General features: G+C 41.0%; 2 protein-coding genes across 4 annotated transcripts in view; one reads left to right on the forward strand and one right to left on the reverse strand.

Moving 5' to 3' along the window:
• The window catches only part of LOC133456654 (UDP-glucuronosyltransferase 2C1-like), a 15,642-nt gene extending 14,956 nt beyond the window's left edge, over window positions 1–686 (reverse strand). For both annotated transcript variants that reach the window (XM_061735167.1, XM_061735165.1), the window contains exon 1: window positions 586–686. The gene's annotated coding sequence lies outside the window, so the exon portion shown is untranslated. The remainder of the gene's footprint in view (window positions 1–585) is intronic.
• The window catches only part of pfkfb1 (6-phosphofructo-2-kinase/fructose-2,6-biphosphatase 1), a 26,646-nt gene extending 7,108 nt beyond the window's left edge, over window positions 1–19,538 (forward strand). For both annotated transcript variants that reach the window (XM_061735170.1, XM_061735169.1), the window contains exons 5-14: window positions 457–531; window positions 4,440–4,496; window positions 4,632–4,753; window positions 4,865–5,072; window positions 6,071–6,217; window positions 7,626–7,730; window positions 9,289–9,418; window positions 11,049–11,111; window positions 11,197–11,261; window positions 18,868–19,538. In XM_061735170.1, coding sequence (XP_061591154.1) covers window positions 457–531; window positions 4,440–4,496; window positions 4,632–4,753; window positions 4,865–5,072; window positions 6,071–6,217; window positions 7,626–7,730; window positions 9,289–9,418; window positions 11,049–11,111; window positions 11,197–11,261; window positions 18,868–18,927 — 1,032 coding nt within the window. In that variant the 3' untranslated portion in view covers window positions 18,928–19,538. The remainder of the gene's footprint in view (window positions 1–456; window positions 532–4,439; window positions 4,497–4,631; window positions 4,754–4,864; window positions 5,073–6,070; window positions 6,218–7,625; window positions 7,731–9,288; window positions 9,419–11,048; window positions 11,112–11,196; window positions 11,262–18,867) is intronic.
• Window positions 19,539–21,535: the final 1,997 nt, after the last annotated feature.

A 21,535-nucleotide genomic window follows, 5' to 3' on the forward strand; every position in this document is an offset into this window, starting at 1 on the left:
TTTATTTTCTGTAATGCAATTAAAAAAACAAAAATGTCATACATTCTGGATTCATTACAAATCAACTGAAATATTGCAAGCCTTTTATTATTTTAATATTGCTGATCATGGATTGCAGTTTAAGATTAAGATTACCAGAATATTATATTATAATTATATTGAAATTAATATACATTTTTTTAGATAGGATATTTGAGTTTTCTTAAACTGTAAGCCATGATCAGCAATATTAAAATAATAAAAGGCTTGCAATATTTCAGTTGATTTGTAATGAATCCTGAATGTATGACATTTTTGTTTTTTTAATTGCATTACAGAAAATAAAGGACTTTATCACAATATTCTAATTTTCTGAGACAGTCCTGTATGTTTTGTTGCCAACTGATATAGATTTGACACAAAACCAGATTGAGTGGGACGTGTCCTTTCATAACCCCTGTGTTTTACATGATTCAGGTATTTGATGCTACCAACACCACAAGAGAGAGGAGGGCAGTGATCAACAGCTTTGCAAAGGAAAAAGGCTACAAGGTCAGGAACAGTCATTTTAGAATAAACGTATTGCAGCATGATGCATCTACATACCAAGAACGGCTCTTCCTGTTTAATTTCCACAAAGATAATGGTGATGTGGACTGTGCTGGTGTAGTCTCATTCAGCCTCTTCACGGTGATACTCAAAGGCTGGTGGAACCCTGGTGAAATGAGTTGAGTGAATCATGTTACCTGTGGACACGCCCACTACCTCACTGACTAGACACTCCCACTGGAAACGCCCTTTGAACCCTGGGCCAATGGATGCAGCTCCACCCTGCACCATCCTCCACTCTCAATACATCAGCTCAGCTCAGACACACATATTTGCTCAGGCACACTTTTGCTGCCACCATCACCAAACATGTTCTCTCAAGCTGTTTGCCTCTGTTTGGCTTAAGGCTTTTCTCCCACTAGGGGAGTTTTTACCTGCCATTGTTTATGTAATAATTGCTCGGGGGTTTATGTTCTGGGTCTCTGGAAAGCGCCTAGAAACAACTTTTGTTATATTAGACGCAATTGTTGAAGAATATTATCAAAACCAGTTCAGAAGTCCTCTGTGGTGTAGTGAGTTTTATTCAGTAAGCCGGCGGTGAGCAGACCTACGCAGAGCGTGTCTGGGTTGGTGTACCGACCCAGAGTGGTTGGAATCATGACTTTTATACAGTAAGTTCAAAGTACAAAAGGCAGGAATAAACAAGCCAAGTGAGAGACAAAAACAATTTACAGTCAGATGTGATCTGTGGCCAAATGCCGTTATCGGGCATTTGGCATGACTGTCACTAAGTTCTAAATTACCCCATAGCGTGTTCTCGTGGTTCAGGTCTGTGGCCAAATGAGTTGGTATTAACATATCAGTCAGTCAGGAACTTCGTCATGTGGCATTCCTGTGGTTCAAGTCTTTGTTGAAGCCAGTTCCAAGGTGTCGCCCCTGCAGGGGGTAGGAAGTTGGAATTTCACGCCAGCCACGGTGTCACAATGCCTCATCACTATACAAATACAATTGAAAACTGAATTGAAGCCTTGAAGGAAATCTGCAAACCCCCTGGACTAGGCGAGCTGAGATTCAATTCAATTCAATTCAATTTTATTTATATAGCGTCTAATACAACAGAGTTGTCTCTAGACGCTTTACAGAGACCCATACCCAGAACATGACCCCCGAGCAGATATTACATAAACAATGGCAGGTAAAAAACTCCCCTAGTGGGAGAAAAACCTTAAGCCAAACAGTGGCAAGGAAAAACTCCCCTTTAGGAGGGAAGAAACCTTGAGCAGGACCAGGCTCATCAGGGGGGACCCTCCTGCCGAGGGCCAGACTGGTGGGTCAGGGACGGCAACAGCACAGCAGGCAGGTGGAAGCAGCAACGGGATGACCGGGGGTGGGGACCGCAGGCCAGCACACAGCTCCCGAAGCTCCAGCCCAATCAGCAAGTCCCAGGTTGGGGTGCAGGGTCAGGAAAAGACTTGTGCTCCGTAATGCAAGCTACAAGCCACCCACGGCCACCTGCAGGACAAAAGAGAGAAAAGGGAGGAGAAGGGGGGGGCAGCAACGGGATGACCAGGGGTGGGGACCGCAGGCCAGCACGCAGCTCCCGAAGCTCCGGCCCAATCAGCAAGTCCCAGGTTGGGGTGCAGGGTCGGGGAAAGACTTGTGCTCTTTGCGCTTTGCTTTGTGCTGAGATCCACTTCAGCATTTGAAATCATTTGGAGTTTCAATGCTAATTCAGCTTTCTCCACTAGTTCCCACCGCCGAGGTGCTGAATCATTGAAGGTGATTGCTGTGGTGCTTCATTCTGCATTGGTGAGCATTCTGATCTAAGGCAAATGGAAATGTTGAATCAAAGAAATTCAAAACTTCCAATAAAGCCTGGCCTGTTAAATAAAACAGGCAGAATGCAGATTTAAGATTTTGATTAATCATTTGATTAGATCAGCATCCATTGGCCCAGGGTTCAAAGAGCGTTTCCAGTGGGAGTTTCTAGTCAGTGAGATAGTGGTCGTGGCCACAGGCAACAAGATTCACTCAACTCATTTCACCAGGGTTACATCTGAATTAAGGCTATTGGACTTCCTGTTCTTGGTTGTTGAAGACATAGACATGTATACATAGACGCCTCATGGACCGCTGCTGCCTACTGGCGCTGACGAGCCGTGGGGCCGCCATCTTGGAGCGGGCACCCGCTCCACTCAGAGGGGGCCGCCATCTTGGAGCGGGCACCCGCTCCACTCAGAGGGGGCCGCCATCTTGGAGCGGGCACCCGTTCCACTCAGAGGGGGCCGCCATCTTGGAGCGGGCACCCGCTCCACTCAGAGGGGGCCGCCATCTTGGAGCGGGCACCCGCTCCACTCAGAGGGGCCGCCATCTTGGAGCGGGCACCCGCTCCACTCAGAGGGGCCGCCATCTTGGAGCGAGCACACGCTCTACTCGGTGTCATCTGTCTGGCTGCACAGTGTCAGTGTCAGCGCATTTAATCAGTCATAACTCGCAGAATACAAAACTAATTTTCACAGGGGTTTTTTTTCTGCAAACGTCATGCATCTAGGCAGGATACTGGACACATGATTCGGTGCATTTTGATATTCATAGTAGGCTTAACAGTAATAGAATATTCTGGCATGTGAGTATGATAGGTAGGCTATTTTCCAAGACACACACACAATATATACATATATATATACATACATATATATATATATATATATATATATATATATATATATATATATATATATATATATATATATATATATATATAATACACACACATACATGTAAAAACAGACGATATTGTGGGGCTTCAGGAACAAGGTTTTCTAGGGGGCGCTGTTGAGCCATTTTGCCACGCCCATTAATGCAAACCATTAAATATCACATTTATCACCAGGCCTGGCTTGGTGCAAAATTTGGTGACATTTGGGACACGTTTAGGGGGAAAAAAGGCCCTCCTTTCGTCGGAAGAAAAATAAAAACGAGAATTCCTACAGATACAATAGGGCATTCGCATTGTAAGTGCTCGGGCCCTAATAATGTAGAATCTTACTTGTAAAAAGTAATCTCCCCATCCCTGGTCGCAATTGTTCGCCGATTTGTCCAGGAATACACGGCACAGAGCTCTGGCATCTTCAGTACTGTTCTGTCTTATGCTGTCGTATGATGACCGGTCCAAGATGGCGGCCGTATTTCTCGATGAAGATGGCGCTCGATGAGGCGTCTATGTATATATGTATATATATGTATATATGTATATATGTCTATGCTTGAAGATGTTTTGCCAGTTTTCAAGAAGGTGTAAGATTAAACATCTTCAAAGATAAAGTGATGACGATGATTTTGCACTGATGATGCCTCATGCATGGAAGAGGAAACGTCTTCAAGAATGAAGGAAAGAGAGTCCAGTAAACCAGATAGAAGCCTGTTTGTGATATACTGTACTTCAGAACCATTTTGCTAAGCTTGATGCTTGAATACATTTTGGCAGAGCGAGGTTTGCGCCTTCACTACCTTTACGCTGAAGGCAGCACGGTGGCTTAGTGGTTAGCACTGTTGCCTCACAGCAAGAAGGTTCCCGGTTCGACTCCCAGGCCCAGCAGGACCTTTCTGTGTGGAGTTTGCATGTTCTCCCTGTGCTTGCGTGGGTTTCCTCCGGGTACAGCAATATGCATTGTCCCGTCTAAATAAACTTTGAAACGCTAAGCTAAAAAAACAAACTGACAGGCTGTCTGTAGTTAAAGCCTGATATACAGTATGTTCTGAAACAAAATGAGGTCATTTGAATAATTTGTTACATTCTCTGAGCACCAAGTCAGGTTAAAAACAGGTAGAGTTAATAAAACATGGACAACATGGCATGTATTAGCTAGCTGTTTAATACATAAACTTTTTAAATGATTTGCTGTTTACAGGTGTTCTTCGTAGAATCCATCTGTGATGATCCAGAAATCATTACAGAGAATATCAAAGTAAGAAAAACACATTCACACCATCAGTTACCTTTAGAAATTAGAATTCAAAAATATATTTGAAGAGGAAGAATAAAACTTTGCTGCATTGCTTTTAATCAAATTCTGTTGGGTTTTTTTGTTGTTTTTTTTTAGCAAGTAAAATTTGGGAGTCCAGATTACATCGATCGGGACATTGATGAAGCCATGGATGACTTCATCCAGCGCATCGAGTGTTACAAGGCCACCTACATGCCTATAGATGATGAAAAAGACAGGTACTGGTCCACCATGCCTGCATGTGTGATGAAGAGGAGGATTTTTTTTTTCAATCTTCAGACAAAGTCATTTTTGAAATGTTCCTTTTTTATTGATGTAACTTTGACCAGGAAACTCTCCTACATAAAGATATTTGACGTGGGCAGTAGATTCCTGGTGAATCGGGTTCAAGACCACATCCAGAGCAGGATCGTCTACTACCTCATGAACATCCACCTGACGCCACGGTCCATCTACCTCAGTCGCCACGGAGAGAGCGAGATGAACCTGTTAGGACGCATCGGTGGGGATCCCGACTTATCGCCCCGAGGGCAAAAGGTGATTTAATCCAAACACAAAGACAAACTTTAGCTGGTAGATTCCTTTTATGCACATTATGTTAGTTAAAGCAGCACAATGTAACTTTTCCAGCTTAGTATAATATTTCATCATCATCATTGTGATGGAACATCAACTTCCAACAGGTTTAATGAACCTCTGTCATGGTCTGAGGGGTCTGTATCTCCTTCACTGGCACTATGTAACTTTGAGGAGCATGGTAGGAACCCTTCCACACTAAAAAACTACACATTTTTACAGCTTTGACTGCTTTACGGCATACGTCACTTCCCCCTCCTTCCCCATTCGTAGTGGAGACCAAAGCTGGGCGGGGCGTGGAGCGCAGAGCTCAGCAGAAGCTGGTATCATGGCCCAAGCAGCGGAAAAACCCAAGAAAATACAAGTTTTATCGGAGGAGAACTGTAAAATTGTGCAGGGCTGATCTGCAAAACATTCAGTTTTGTCAGTAAGTATGTTGGACTACTAATTTATGATGAAGTCCCTCTAAAAAATGTGACAGGAAAAAGGTGCAGTAGAACCAAACCAGAGCGTTTGTAGTTTGGGGAGCATTATCTCTCTGAAACAGGACGGGGGACGGGGGAGACTTCACTAATAAAACCAAGTTGAACTTAGTGATTTTCAACATCGTCATATTATATTGTTTAGCCAAAAATAGATACATTACCTCTTCTCTATCCATCCTGCAAACGACCGCTGAAAACAGAAAAGTAGTTTTGAAAGTCCGTCCCGTCTTATTTCATTCACTATCAAAACAAATGCAGCGACGGGGACAGGAGTTTTCCAGCAGTACGCGCTGGTGCTCATGGGAAATGTAGTTCTTTCTGGTAAAGCACTACCGCTTTGGTCCAAAGGAGCCGCCAAACTCAACAAAAGATGAAAGTTACATTGTGCTGCTTTAATTTGTTATAGTTAGTAAAGAGTTATTACATAACTGAATAAGAAGTGTCAAACTTACAAATAACCCTCATTCTCCTCAGTATGCCAATGCCCTGGCATCTTTCATTAGGGGTCAGAAGATCAAGGACCTAAAAGTGTGGACTAGTCACATGAAGAGGACCATCCAGACTGCAGAGGCCGTGGGAGTCCAGTACGAACAGTGGAAGGCTCTCAACGAGATAGATGCCGTGAGTCTGTAACTACATCTGAAAACACAACATCTTCCTTCAGATCAGCAGAAAACAGGTTTGATTCAGTTTAGTTCACTTTATTCGCACAGTGCCAGGTGACAACAAGCGTCACCTCGGTACAATGTGCAGAGAAATTAGACCTCATTTGGCCTCATTGACCTCGTTGCAAATCTAGTCCAATTCAATCAAATTGTAATCTAATTAAAACAGTCAGTTCAGTATACGTATGGTGCCAATTTATTAAAATCTGTCTAGCTAAAAAACCCTTCAGGCCATGTTTGATCTTCTCTCATCTTCAAGCCCTTGTCCTGGTATTGTTGTAGAGCAGGGGTCGGCAACCCGCGGTTCTAGAGCCGCATGCAGCTCTTTAGCGCCGCCCTAGTGGCTCCTGGAGCTTTTTCAAAAATGTTTGACCTTTTTTTTTCTTTTTTTCTCTTCTTTTTTTGTCTTCTTTTGTTCTCTTCTTTTTTTCCTTTTTTTATCTTCTTTTTTCCTTTTTTCTCTTCTTTTTTCCCTTTTTCTCTTCTTTTTTTCCTTTTTTCTTCTTTTTTTCCTTTTTTTCTCTTTTTTTCTTCCTTTTCGACTTCTTTTACGAAATTTTGACTTTTTTTTCGACATTTCGACTTTTTTCTTACTTCAACATTAATCTCGACATTTCGACTTTTTTCCCCAAATTTCGACCTTTTTTCTCGACATTTCGACTTTTTTCTCGAAGTGTATAATGAAAAAAAACATCTTCCCCCAGTTATAACTAAAATAGAAACATGCAGCATGTGTTGCCTTCATTCTAAGGCTTATACATACAAGACTTTTCATTTTTTGCGGCTCCAGGCATATTTGTTTTTTGTGTTTTTGGTCCAATATGGATCTAAAACAGGTTGGGTTGCCGACCCCTGTTGTAGAGGAACCAATGTTATGTCAGTCAGTCGTTTGAACACTGCAGTACAAACTGTCGTACAAAAAAAACTATTGACCTGTACGTGTGATCTTAATTCTACCGCATACCCATCAACAGTTTGTGATTGGATCTAGTGGTCATATTTGAATGTGCTGCATGCTACATACTGTAGCTTTAAGGTTGTCAGGACGATCAACATGTGGCCCTGTGAAGTCCTGGTGACCTGGCCAGGGTGTTTCCCTCTGGCTTTGGCCTGTAATGAGCAGGGATTGGCTCCTGTGTAGAATTAAGCAGGTATAAAACAAATGGATGGATGGACTATCAACATCCATACTTTTGGCTTGTCTGTAAGTAATCTGTAGTTTATGGTTTTCCATTAGGTGGTGATTGTTTTAAGGTTATACTGGAAATATTGTTTCAATTTAAAACTTTAGATACACTGTACATTTCAATTGTTTATTTATTGATCTATTTTTAAGTTAATGTTAATCTTACTTTCTCTCCTAGGGTGTATGTGAGGAGCTAACCTATGAGGAGATTCAAGAGAGATTTCCAGAAGAATTTGCGCTGAGAGATCAGGACAAGTATCGTTATCGTTACCCGAAGGGGGAGGTAACCACTTTTTAGTTTTGTCCAATTGTTTACCTTTTCTTTTATCCCTACAGTCTGTCAGCTTAGATAGTGAATCCCGGCATTGAGTGATTGACTGACGATTGTTAATGTGGTTGATTGAGTGATTGACTTCAAGTACATGCATCATTGTAAAGTTGTAGCTGGTACAGCCAAGGACATTTGAACCATGGTGCTGTCTTCAGGTCAAGGACGGAGGAAGGGAGGAAGGAAGGAAGGAAGGAAGGAAGGAAGGAAGGAAGGAAGGAAGGAAGGAAGGAAGGAAGGAAGGAAGGAAGGAAGGAAGGAAGGAAGGAAGGAAGGAAGGAAGGAAGGAAGGAAGGGAAAAAAGAGGAAGGGAAGAAGGAAGGAGAGAGCAGAAGGAAAGAAGGAAGGACAGAAGGAAGGAAGGAAGGAAGGAAGGGAGAAAACAAGGAAAGAAGTTAGGAAGGCAGAAAAGAAGGAAGGAAGGAAGGAAGGAAGGAAAGAAAGAAGGAAGCAAGGAAGGAAGGAAGGAAGGAAGGAAGGAAGGAAGGAAGGGAAGGAGGGAGGGAGGGAGGGAGGAAGGAAGGGAGGGAGGGAGGAAGGAAGGAAGGAAGGAAGGAAGGAAGGAAGGAAGGAAGGAAGGAAGGAAGGAAGGAAGGAAGGAAGGAAGGAAGGAAGGAAGGAAGGAAGGAAGGAAGGAAGGAAGGGAAAAAAGAGGAAGGGAAGAAGGAAGGAGAGAGAGAGCAGAAGGAAAGAAGGAAGGACAGAAGGAAGGAAGGAAGGGAGAAAACAAGGAAAGAAGTTAGGAAGGCAGAAAAGAAGGAAGGAAGGAAGGAAGGAAGGAAGGAAGGAAGGAAGGAAGGAAGGAAGGAAGGAAGGAAGGAAGGAAGGAAGGAAGGAAGGAAGGAAGGAAAGAAGGAAGGAAGGAAGGAAGGAAGGAAGGAAGGAAGGAAGGAAGGAAGGGAAGGAGGGAGTGAGGGAGGGAGGGAGGGAGGGAGGAAGGAAGGAAGGAAGGAAGGAAGGAAGGAAGGAAGGAAGGAAGGAAGGAAGGAAGGAAGGAAGGAAGGAAGGAAGGAAGGAAGGAAGGAAGGAAGGAAGGAAGGGAAGAAGGAAGGGAAGAAGGAAGAGAAGAAGGAAGGAGAGAGCAGGAGGAAAGAAGGATAGGAGAATTAGGTCATTTTGACCCAAAGACAGTACAAGGGTTAAATGTACATGCTGCTAAATATATTTATTTATTTCAACCAAAGGTTTTTCATATTTTATTTAATCAATTGCTGAATCTACCACACAAGCATAAAACATGGGAAGTTTCATAGAAACATTATTTTCTTCAGGTATGTCTGAACTAAGTCCTGACAGAAATGAGTGATTCCTCTTTGAGCTAGTCCTGTAACGACTTTATTTGAGAAGCACTGACCCTTCCTTGTTATGACAGATAATTAAAGATCGTACAGAAATCTGTGTAATATCAGTGGAGTCAGTTCATAATATCGTCAGTAAAAATGAGATTATGGTTGAAGATGATTGTTGAACTTTTACTTTTTTTTAAATGTATTTATTGTTGTCTTTTGCCCAGTCCTATGAAGATCTTGTCCATCGTCTAGAGCCTGTAATCATGGAGCTAGAGAGACAGGAGAATGTCCTGGTTGTCTGCCACCAGGCTGTCATGCGCTGCCTACTGGCCTACTTCCTGGACAAACCTGCAGGTACAGTAGGCTACAAAACAACAGGCTCAAGCTCTGAGCACACTTACCGTATTTTCCGCACTATAAGGCGCACCTAAAAGCCTTCAATTTTTTCAAAAGCTGAACATGCGCCTTATAATCCGGTGCGCCTCATATATGAATCAGTTCCGAAACAGCTTTTTTTCTCTCTTCTCCCTCTGGATATTTTTCACCAAAGGCTCTGTGGGTATTGTTGAAATGTCTTGCGACATTTGACCGTTTATTGTTAGACAGTTTTTCTCCACAAATTAGGCATACTGGTAGGCCACTCACATCAGAGCTAAATGCTAATGAATCTGCCCAGGCATCATTGAATGTTCCATTTTCTTCGGATATTTTTCTTTTCTTACATTTCTCCATACTTGGCCTTGCTGGGGTTGAAAGTCGCTACGAATGGTTGGGGTTTTGGCGGGAATACAGGCTTTCGCGAGTTTATTTTGAGCGACGAAAAACAATAAAATATATTTATTTATTTATATTTATTTATACTAATATGTCAAGATCACAATAACCTTCCAATTTAGAACTAAAATATTAAAGAACTAACACAAAAAAAATACAGTTCAATTAAATACTTAGTTTTTTTTTTTGTAATTTATTTTCCCAAGCCACTCGGAGCCGCAGTATAAGGATGAAAGAGCCGCGGGTTGAGACCCTTGGTTTAACGGATGCTGAACGTAACCCCAGCCTCTACTGTAGCGCCTTATAATGCGGTGCGCCTTATATATGGAAACAGTTTTAAAATACGTCATTCATTGAACTTCAAACTTCAAACTTTATTTATTTATATAGCACCAAATCATGAAATATAAATGCAACACATGGTGCTTTACATACAAAATAAAATAACAATCAAAAATACAATTTAAAACATCCCATACGACCCCACCCCCCACCCCCCACGCGTACACACACACTCACTCACACTCATACACATGTGCACACACTCACACGCCCACACACACACACACACACACACACACACACACACACACACACACACACACACACACACACACACACACACACACACACACACACACACACACACACACACACAGTAAGTGGACTGGTGACATGGCTTAGCACTAACGATCCAGGTGAGGAAAACACTACCTATGGGTGGCCGTCCACACTGAGAGGCTCCACCGACCACGACCACCAGGAGCATCGCCACAGAGACCCCCCCAACCCGGACAGACCGGGGCAGACCCCACACAGTAGGTGGAGCCCCACCCCAGCTACCCAGGCCTGAGGGACCCCCATGACGACACCCCCATGGGCAGAGCAGACACACCTCCCAGTGTGGACGACCCCCCTGAGGAAACACTGGAGCTAAAAACTAAAAGATTAAAAGAAAGTAAAAAATGCTATAAAAAAGCTAAAGAAGTAAATACAATATATAGCTGAAAAGACTAGGTAAATGAGATCAGATAAAAGCCAAGCTAAAAAGGTGTGTCTTGAGCCTCCTTTTAAAAATATCAACGATTTTTTTTAATCGGTATTGAAGGTGTATAATGCAGTGTGCCTTATACTGCGGAAAATATGGTACTTATACTGTCATATTGATGCAGATAAACTGTTAATAACATTCATTTATCTTCTTGTGAAGATGAGCTACCTTATTTAAGATGCCCCCTTCACACAGTGATCAAACTCACACCAATAGCTTACGGTAAGTAGCAGTGATGCAGTGCAGATATCCAAACTCTGCAAATCTTTCAGTAACATCCTGTTTTATTTTTTCTCCACAATTCCAGGGTGTAAAATTGAGTCGTTTTCCCTCAGTGTTGAAGCAGTCAACACACACAGGGAGAGACCAACAGTAAGTTTCTACTAACATGTATTTTTTTTTTCTGTAATAAATACCTAGCTTTGCCAATTATTTGTGTGTGGTATATTATCTAATGGAAGGAATACCCCTCTGCTGAAATAAATTTGACTTTAGTCATTTGAACAGATAAAAACAAGGTTCACTGTACTTTCTTACTATGCCCATCCATGTCCTGCAAATTAATCAAAATCAAGATAAATAAAGAACAGAAGAGAGAGTTCCCCCCCCTCCATTTGCATTACAACAGTAATGGTAAAGAGAGAAAAGGCTAATTGAATCTTAACCCCATGATGCCAGATGTTGCATATTTGATACATACGGTACCTGTCTGAGACTTCTTTACCACCCCCAGAATAAAAACCAATGCAATTAGAAAAATTCTAAAAAATGAAATGAATAAGTAGTAAAATAAATGAAATTGCCTCATCTATTTTAATAGAGGTTTTATATATATATATATATATATATATATATATATATATATATATATATATATATATATATATATATATATATATATATATATATATATATATATATATATATATATATATATATATATATATATATATATATATATATATATATATATATATATATATATATATATATATATATATGTATATATAAATTAAAAAAGTGGTAAACATAAAACTTGGGGTGTTTTTAATTTTTGGTATATAATAAACACTATAAATTAAAAAAGAATATGTTTCTGTGTTTTATTTCTTATATCGGGCATCAAGGGGCTAAATTATTTTTTGTTTGTTTGTTTGTTTTTATTTAAACTAAAGAGAAGCTAAATGATCTTTCTTTTACACTACAGTAATAACCAGGTAATACCATGGTAATTACACTGTAATTACCTAGTAGTACCTTGTATTTACAAGATAATTACATGGTAACTACCGGGTAATAACATGGTAAATACCTGGTTGTTTAAACTAAACATTACTAGGTAATTACAAAGACATTAGATGGGAACTATGAGGGAAATTACAGGTATTTACTAGGTTAATATTGGTAACTACTAGTCAATTTACCATGTAATTACTCTGAAATTACATGAATTATTTAGTATCAGGTAATTACTAAGTATTGTTCTGCAATCTACCAGGAAATGATAACCTATATTAGTTACCAGCTAATTACACTTCAATGACCATGTAGCTAGCTTGTATTTACTATACATTTCATGGATCCATTAATTAAAGTGAAACTGGACTGTAAAAGAAAGCGTGTGTTGTTTCCATAATATTACCTGGTAATTGTAGATTATAATTATAAAGATTTGAACAATTAGCAAAACGTCCTTGTAACAAATACGCCAAAACATGTGATCTGTCAAAGACTTTTTGTTTTCTTCAAAAGGATAAAGAAAAAAATACAAAGTTCTGTATAAAAACATATTGTACAGTGTAAAACGTATTGCATAGTGTAAAACATAAAACTAGGCACAGTGTTGAAAATATAGGCACATTCAGTCAATCAATGCAACAAATACAGTGCATTCAATAACGATATAACAACACATTTAGATCTCAAACTGGCATGTCAAGGACCCCAGTATTATCTGCATTTGGCCATCACCCTTAATCTCAATCTTTTTTCCCAAGATTTGAGACATGTAAACAACAAAAACACATTGATGTACTATTCAAACATGTTTAGAAAGAAGGTGGTTTCTGTTTATTAAGAGACAAAAACAGCTGAGTAGTTTTCACTGACCTGAGTAAAGATTGACATTGTTTCAATTGTTTATCTGGGCTGTATCTCAAGTTTGTTTGTTCTTATAGTTTCAGTTGTCAATTTTATTTCATTATTATATAAGTTCATTATACATTATACATTTGTAATATGTGGAAAGTTGCAAAGTGCAAAGTTGTTTGGCTTTCGCAGAGAAGATTTGGCAAAATTTGCATGGGCACAATCCTCATACTCAGCTCTGCTGCAAATCCCACAAATGCATGTTCCTTACACACAATTACGCACAATTTAAAAGGCAAGGCAAGTTTATTTGTATAGAACAATTCAACACAAGGTAATTCAAAGTGTTTTACATCAACATTAAAAGCAGCAAGACACAATTAAACAGTAAATAACAAATACAATGAAATAAAATGATAAAAAAGAGGTAAAATAATAAGAAGCACAAGTTGTTAAAAAAGTACGTATTTAATTTAAGAGTACGCTTCAGTAAACAGTAATGTTTTAGGTGTGATTTAAAGGATCTACAGTTGCAGCAGACCTTAGGTCTACAGGAAGTTTGTTCCACCGGTGAGGAGCAGAATAACTGAACGCTGATGAACCTTGCTTGGTTCTGGTTTTTGGGAACCAAAACCAACCAGATCCAGATGAAGCTCAGGGGTCTGTGAGCTTCATAGGAACTAACAGATCCAGATGAACCTCAGGGGTCTGGGAGCTTCATAGGAACTAACAGATCCAGATGAACCTCAGGGGTCTGGGAGCTTCATAGGAACTAACAGATCCAGATGAACCTCAGGGGTCTGGGAGCTTCATAGGAACTAACAGATCCAGATGAAGCTCAGGGGTCTGGGAGCTTCATAGGGAACTAACAGATCTAGATGAACCTCAGGGGTCTGAGAGCTTCATAGGGAACTAACAGATCCAGATGAACCTCAGGGGTCTGGGAGCTTCATAGGAACTCACAGATCCAGATGAACCTCAGGGGTCTGGGAGCTTCATAGGAACTCACAGATCCAGATGAACCTCAGGGGTCTGGGAGCTTCATAGGGAACTAACAGATCTAGATGAACCTCAGGGGTCTGAGAGCTTCATAGGGAACTAACAGATCCAGATGAACCTCAGGGGTCTGAGAGCTTCATAGGAACTAACAGATCCAGCATGGATTTTAGACCAGCAGTAAGATTTTAAACTCTATCATTTGACTCACTGGAAGCCAGTGTAGTGATTTCATGACCGGTGTAATATGGTCCAGTTTCCTGGTGTAAAATGGTCCAGTTTCCTGGTGTAATATGGTCCAGTTTCCTTGTGTAATATGGTCCAGTTTCCTGGTGTAATATGGTCCAGTTTCCTGGTGTAATGTGGTCCAGTTTCCTGGTGTAATATGGTCCAGTTTCCTGGTGTAAAATGGTCCAGTTTCCTGGTGTAACGTGGTCCAGTTTCCTGGTGTAATATGGTCCAGTTTCCTGGTGTAATATGGTCCAATTTCCTGGTGTAATGTGGTCCAGTTTCCTGGTGTAATGTGGTCCAGTTTCCTGGTGTAATGTGGTCCAGTTTCCTGGTGTAATGTGGTCCAGTTTCCTGGTGTAATATGGTCCAGTTTCCTGGTGTAATATGGTCCAGTTTCCTGGTGTAATATGGTCCAGTTTCCTGGTGTAATATGGTCCAGTTTCCTGGTGTAATGTGGTCCAGTTTCCTGGTGTAATATGGTCCAGTATCCTGGTGTAATATGGTCCAGTTTCCTGGTGTAATGTGGTCCAGTTTCCTGGTGTAATATGGTCCAGTTTCCTGGTGTAATATGGTCCAGTTTCCTGGTGTAATATGGTCCAGTTTCCTGGTGTAATATGGTCCAGTTTCCTGGTGTAATATGGTCCAGTTTCCTGGTGTAATATGGTCCAGTTTCCTGGTGTAATATGGTCCAGTTTCCTGGTGTAATGTGGTCCAATTTCCTGGTGTAATATGGTCCAGTTTCCTGGTGTAATATGGTCCAGTTTCCTGGTGTAATATGGTCCAGTTTCCTGGTGTAATATGGTCCAGTTTCCTGGTGTAATATGGTCCAGTTTCCTGGTGTAATATGGTCCAGTTTCCTGGTGTAATGTGGTCCAATTTCCTGGTGTAATATGGTCCAGTTTCCTGGTGTAATATGGTCCAGTTTCCTGGTGTAATATGGTCCAGTTTCCTGGTGTAATATGGTCCAGTTTCCTGGTGTAATATGGTCCAGTTTCCTGGTGTAATGTGGTCCAGTTTCCTGGTGTAATGTGGTCCAGTTTCCTGGTGTAATGTGGTCCAGTTTCCTGGTGTAATGTGGTCCAGTTTCCTGGTGTAATATGGTCCAGTATCCTGGTGTAATATGGTCCAGTTTCCTGGTGTAATGTGGTCCAATTTCCTGGTGTAATATGGTCCAGTTTCCTGGTGTAATATGGTCCAGTTTCCTGGTGTAAAATGGTCCAGTTTCCTGGTGTAACGTGGTCCAGTTTCCTGGTGTAATATGGTCCAGTTTCCTGGTGTAATATGGTCCAATTTCCTGGTGTAATGTGGTCCAGTTTCCTGGTGTAATGTGGTCCAGTTTCCTGGTGTAATGTGGTCCAGTTTCCTGGTGTAATATGGTCCAGTTTCCTGGTGTAATATGGTCCAGTTTCCTGGTGTAATGTGGTCCAGTTTCCTGGTGTAATATGGTCCAGTATCCTGGTGTAATATGGTCCAGTTTCCTGGTGTAATGTGGTCCAATTTCCTGGTGTAATATGGTCCAGTTTCCTGGTGTAATATGGTCCAGTTTCCTGGTGTAATATGGTCCAGTTTCCTGGTGTAATGTGGTCCAATTTCCTGGTGTAATATGGTCCAGTTTCCTGGTGTAATATGGTCCAGTTTCCTGGTGTAATATGGTCCAGTATCCTGGTGTAATATGGTCCAGTTTCCTGGTGTAATGTGGTCCAATTTCCTGGTGTAATATGGTCCAGTTTCCTGGTGTAATATGGTCCAGTTTCCTGGTGTAATATGGTCCAGTTTCCTGGTGTAATATGGTCCAGTTTCCTGGTGTAATATGGTCCAGTTTCCTGGTGTAATGTGGTCCAGTTTCCTGGTGTAATGTGGTCCAGTTTCCTGGTGTAATATGGTCCAGTTTCCTGGTGTAATGTGGTCCAGTTTCCTGGTGTAATGTGGTCCAGTTTCCTGGTGTAATATGGTCCAGTTTCCTGGTGTAATATGGTCCAGTTTCCTGGTGTAATATGGTCCAGTTTCCTGGTGTAATGTGGTCCAGTTTCCTGGTGTAATATGGTCCAGTTTCCTGGTGTAATATGGTCCAGTTTCCTGGTGTAATATGGTCCAGTTTCCTGGTGTAATATGGTCCAGTTTCCTGGTGTAATATGGTCCAGTTTCCTGGTGTAATATGGTCCAGTTTCCTGGTGTAATATGGTCCAATTTCCTGGTGTAATGTGGTCCAGTTTCCTGGTGTAATGTGGTCCAGTTTCCTGGTGTAATGTGGTCCAGTTTCCTGGTGTAATATGGTCCAGTTTCCTGGTGTAATATGGTCCAGTTTCCTGGTGTAATGTGGTCCAGTTTCCTGGTGTAATATGGTCCAGTATCCTGGTGTAATATGGTCCAGTTTCCTGGTGTAATATGGTCCAGTTTCCTGGTGTAATGTGGTCCAGTATCCTGGTGTAATATGGTCCAGTTTCCTGGTGTAATGTGGTCCAATTTCCTGGTGTAATATGGTCCAGTTTCCTGGTGTAATATGGTCCAGTTTCCTGGTGTAATATGGTCCAGTTTCCTGGTGTAATATGGTCCAGTTTCCTGGTGTAATGTGGTCCAGTTTCCTGGTGTAATATGGTCCAGTTTCCTGGTGTAATATGGTCCAGTTTCCTGGTGTAATGTGGTCCAGTTTCCTGGTGTAATGTGGTCCAGTTTCCTGGTGTAATATGGTCCAGTTTCCTGGTGTAATATGGTCCAGTTTCCTGGTGTAATATGGTCCAGTTTCCTGGTGTAATGTGGTCCAGTTTCCTGGTGTAATATGGTCCAGTTTCCTGGTGTAATATGGTCCAGTTTCCTGGTGTAATATGGTCCAGTTTCCTGGTGTAATATGGTCCAGTTTCCTGGTGTAATATGGTCCAGTTTCCTGGTGTAATATGGTCCAGTTTCCTGGTGTAATATGGTCCAGTTTCCTGGTGTAATGTGGTCCAATTTCCTGGTGTAATGTGGTCCAGTTTCCTGGTGTAATATGGTCCAGTTTCCTGGTGTAATATGGTCCAGTTTCCTGGTGTAATATGGTCCAGTTTCCTGGTGTAATATGGTCCAGTTTCCTGGTGTAATATGGTCCAGTTTCCTGGTGTTTGTAAGGACTCTGACAGCAGCGTTCTGGATCAGCTGCAGTTGCCTGATTGATTTCTTGTTAAGGCCTGTAAAGATGCCATTGCAATAATCCAACCTACTGAAAATTAATGCATGAATAAGTTTTTCCATGTCTTGTTTAGACAGAATACCCTTAATTCTAGCATTGTTTTTTAGGTGGTAATAGGCAGATTTAGTGATAAACTTTAGATGGCTGTTGAAGTTCAGGTCTGAGTCAATAATTACACCAAGATTTCTGGCTTGATTTGTAGCTGTCAATGACATGGAATAAACAGGGGTTTCAATATAAGATTAATTCCCAAGAAGCATTGTTATAACAAAGACATAATCTAACAAACACACATTTCCCTACTTGTTGTGCTATGTTTATGTAGGAAGAGAAATTTCGGGATTTATGCTGGAATTAAAAGGATGTCAATGGAGGGAATAAATAACATTTATCTTGCTACTCCTCTTTAGGACTTTAACTCCAGTATTTTGGATCAACTGGATGCTATTCAGAATTATTTTAGGACATCCCACTAACAAAGAATTACAGTAGGCCAATCTTAATTTAAAATATTTTTATTTGGATTTTTCCGGCAAATATGTACAGTATGTTGTGATCACAGAATAAAATGTGGATGGGAAAACCTTCATTCTGGGATTGACATGGATGTAACTTTGACACATGCTACCTAAAAAAAAAGTTAAACCAGTGACCCCACCCCTTCCACCCGCAGTGTAAATGAAACAACTGAAGATGAAAAAAGTATGAGAATGAAAAAATATGAGAATTAACCTAAACAGACATCAAATTCCACAATGGATTACGTGAAGAGGAGATACAGGACTGTCTCAGAAAATTAGAATATTGTGATAAAGTTCTTTATTTTCTGTAATGCAATTACGGTAAAAAAACAAAAATGTCATACATTCTGGATTTATTACAAATCAACTGAAATATTGCAAGCCTTTTATTATTTTAATATTGCTGATTATGGCTTACAGTTTAAGATAAAGATTCTTAGAATATTCAAATTTTTTAGATAGGATATTTTAGTTTTCTTAAGCTGTAAGCCATAATCAGCAATATTAAAATAATAAAAGGCTTGCAATATTTCAGTTGATTTGTAATGAATCCAGAATGTATGACATTTTTTTATTACAGAAAATAAAGAACTTTATCACAATATTCTAATTTTCTGAGACACTCCTGTATATCAGAAATCTGGGGACAGACAACAAATTGCAGTATATTAAAGCACCAAGAATGTCACAGAAATAGAAGGGTTAGTGTTAAGAATAGACAAAAATCACCCACACACATTTTATCACTTTATCCTCCAGCTTATAGAGGTGACATTTCTTCAAAAACAAAAGAAAAGCAAGTCCAGTTACCTTGTTTCAAGCTGATGGATAACTGAGAGTCTATGCCAGCATTTTGTATAACATTGTAGTAGTGAAATGTATTCAAACCCTATTAAGGCATATCCAATGAATAACTCATTAAACTTTGTGACACATTGACTTCTTGCTTTTTTCAGTATTTGTGTTGTTATTTTCCCAGAATGTGAACATCAACAGAGACCCAGAGGAAGCCCTGCAGACGGTTCCTGACCACAAATGAATACTGTTCGGGAAGAAATGGACGACTCTTATGCAGAACTAAATGTGTTGCTACTGATAAGCCTCTCTAAATATGAAGGATCCACTTAAATGCTTTTGTGCAAACAGAAGGGAGGAAGGTTTTAAAGTAGCAGAAGGAAAGGTAGTCGCTCAGAATTCATCAAAAACAAAAAAATAAAGACCCTGAAGTGACCGGAAAGGACCTAACTTATTACTAGTTCTGCTTCCACTGTCTGCAAAATGTCTTATTTGACTGTATGTGATTTGCTTTCTCGAAAGTGTCACGTTGTTTGTAAATCGTTTATAGACTGAACAAAGTTTTGTGTCTGGAGCCAGAAAGAGAACCACAAATGATGTAGGACTTTAAGTAATAACCTGGGCATTCATGCACATTTATCACTGCTGTTCAGACAACAACGTTTGATGTTGATAACATGATTATAGAATTTGGGATCAGCACCATGGACAGCACCTAAACAAAGATACTGTTTTCTGTAGATTGGAACATCTGTGAGTAGATGGCAATCATGATCGTGCGTTTGGATGTAAAAATGTAAATAAATAAAAAGTAAATGCTTTCCTGAAAAGAAAATTATTTCATATTACAACGCAGTCCTTGTATGTTTTTTTTTTCTGCTGTTTAGCGAAAACTTGAGTTCAAATCAACAAAGGATCACTCCAACATAACCGCTCTTTGTGTAATGAAAACTGCACACGAAAACTTGCATATTAGATTTGTATTAACGGATAACCCCTTGAGATGAATCATCTCGTTTTTGAGGGAGTCCATCATAAAACATACAACACAGTACAAAACAGTCACATACAACATATATAATACATAAGGCTCTCACACACCAGTCCCCAAGACCTATTCAATTCAATTCAATTCAATTAAACTTTATTTATATAGCGTCTAATACAACAAAAGTTGTGTCTAGACGCTTTCCAGAGACCCAGAACATAAACATAAACCCCCGAGCAATTATTACATAAAAAATGGCAGGTAAAAACTCCCCTAGTGGGAGAAAAACCTTAAGCCAAACAGTGGCAAGAAAAACTCCCCTTTAGGAGGAAGAAACCTGGACCAGGACCTGGATCATAAGGGGGGACCCTCCTGCCGAGGGCCAGACTGGTGGAGTCAGGGATGTCAGCAGCACACAGCAGGCAGGTGGAAGCAGCAGTGGGATGACCGGGGGTGGGGACCGCAGGCAGGTGGAAGCAGCAACGGGATGACCGGGGGTGGGGACCACAGGCAGGTGGAAGCAGCAGCGGGATGACCGGGGGTGGGGACCGCAGGCAGGTGGAAGCAGCAGCGGGATGACCGGGGGTGGGGACCGCAGGCAGGTGGAAGCAGCAGCTGGATGACCGGGGGTGGGGACCGCAGGCAGGTGGAAGCAGCAACGGGATGACCGGGGGTGGGGACCGCAGGCAGGTGGAAGCAGCAGTGGGATGACCAGGGGTGGGGACTACAGGCCAGCACGCAGCTCCCGAAGCTCCGGCCCAATCAGCAAGCCCCAGGTTAGGTTCAGGGTCGGGGAAAGGTTGAGAAGGGGCAGGGCCAGGGAGAGGAGTCTTGACGGACAAATCTCTCCCCCGCCTGCCCGGGCCGTTACCCTGCCCCTCTCACTCCCACGCTGCAGGTTCCGGTGTTGTGCATTCAGAGATGCTCTTCGCCACCAGCAGAGGATGCTGCACCATGTACAAAAGAGAAAAAAGAGGAGATACTTATAATAAATAAAAATGGAAATGGAAAAGAGAGGAGGGGAAGAGGAGAGGAGAAGAAGGGTGAGAGGCACCGCCAAGCGGATCATGTCGGTGCCCCCCTGCAGCATAAGCCTATAGCAGCATATCCACCGCCAAGCTATATTTGAGACTAACTATTATAGTCTTGTTCTAAAGCTGCAACTATGACTACTGACTCTAACACACTAGAGTTTACACTACCTAGAGATTTACCAACACCAGCTAGAGGTTTACTAAACATTAACTATAGGCTTTACTAAACAGAAAGGTTTTGAGTTTAGTTTTAAAGGTGGAGGTGGTGTCAGCCTCCTTAACCCAGATTGGAAGTTGGAAGATAAAACATACAACACAGTACAAAACAGTTACATACAACATACATAATACATAAGGCTCTCACACCCCAGTCCCCAAGACCTATCACACCCGAAGAGCTCAAGTAAACACTGCATATAACACAGTTATAACAACAAGAGCAACAATATTAACAATAGTCAAATTCATCATCATTATTATACAATATATGAAAAATACATTATGTATATAAAAAAAAGAGACAAATGAGAATCAATACCACTAGAGGCAACTACATGGTTTATTGAGATTGGAAAATAGTGAGTTTTTAAAGAGATGTAATGAATTGAGTTGTCTTATATTAATGGGTAGGTTGTTCCAGTCTGATGGGGCTTTGAACTTAAAACAGGAACAATTTGGGAAAATAAAAGATTTTTAGGAGCAACGAGGGAGGAGTTGGAAAGAGGGGGTGGTTTCCCCAAATAGAAGAGCGGAGGTAAAAAGGCCCTTATTTCTCCCAGTCCTGGATTGCAGCAGTTCCACAAACTTTCCCTTGTGCGTGAGCAGGAGCT

The sequence above is a fragment of the Cololabis saira genome, chromosome 12 (genome assembly GCF_033807715.1).
Source record: "Cololabis saira isolate AMF1-May2022 chromosome 12, fColSai1.1, whole genome shotgun sequence".
NCBI lineage: Eukaryota > Metazoa > Chordata > Actinopteri > Beloniformes > Belonidae > Cololabis > Cololabis saira.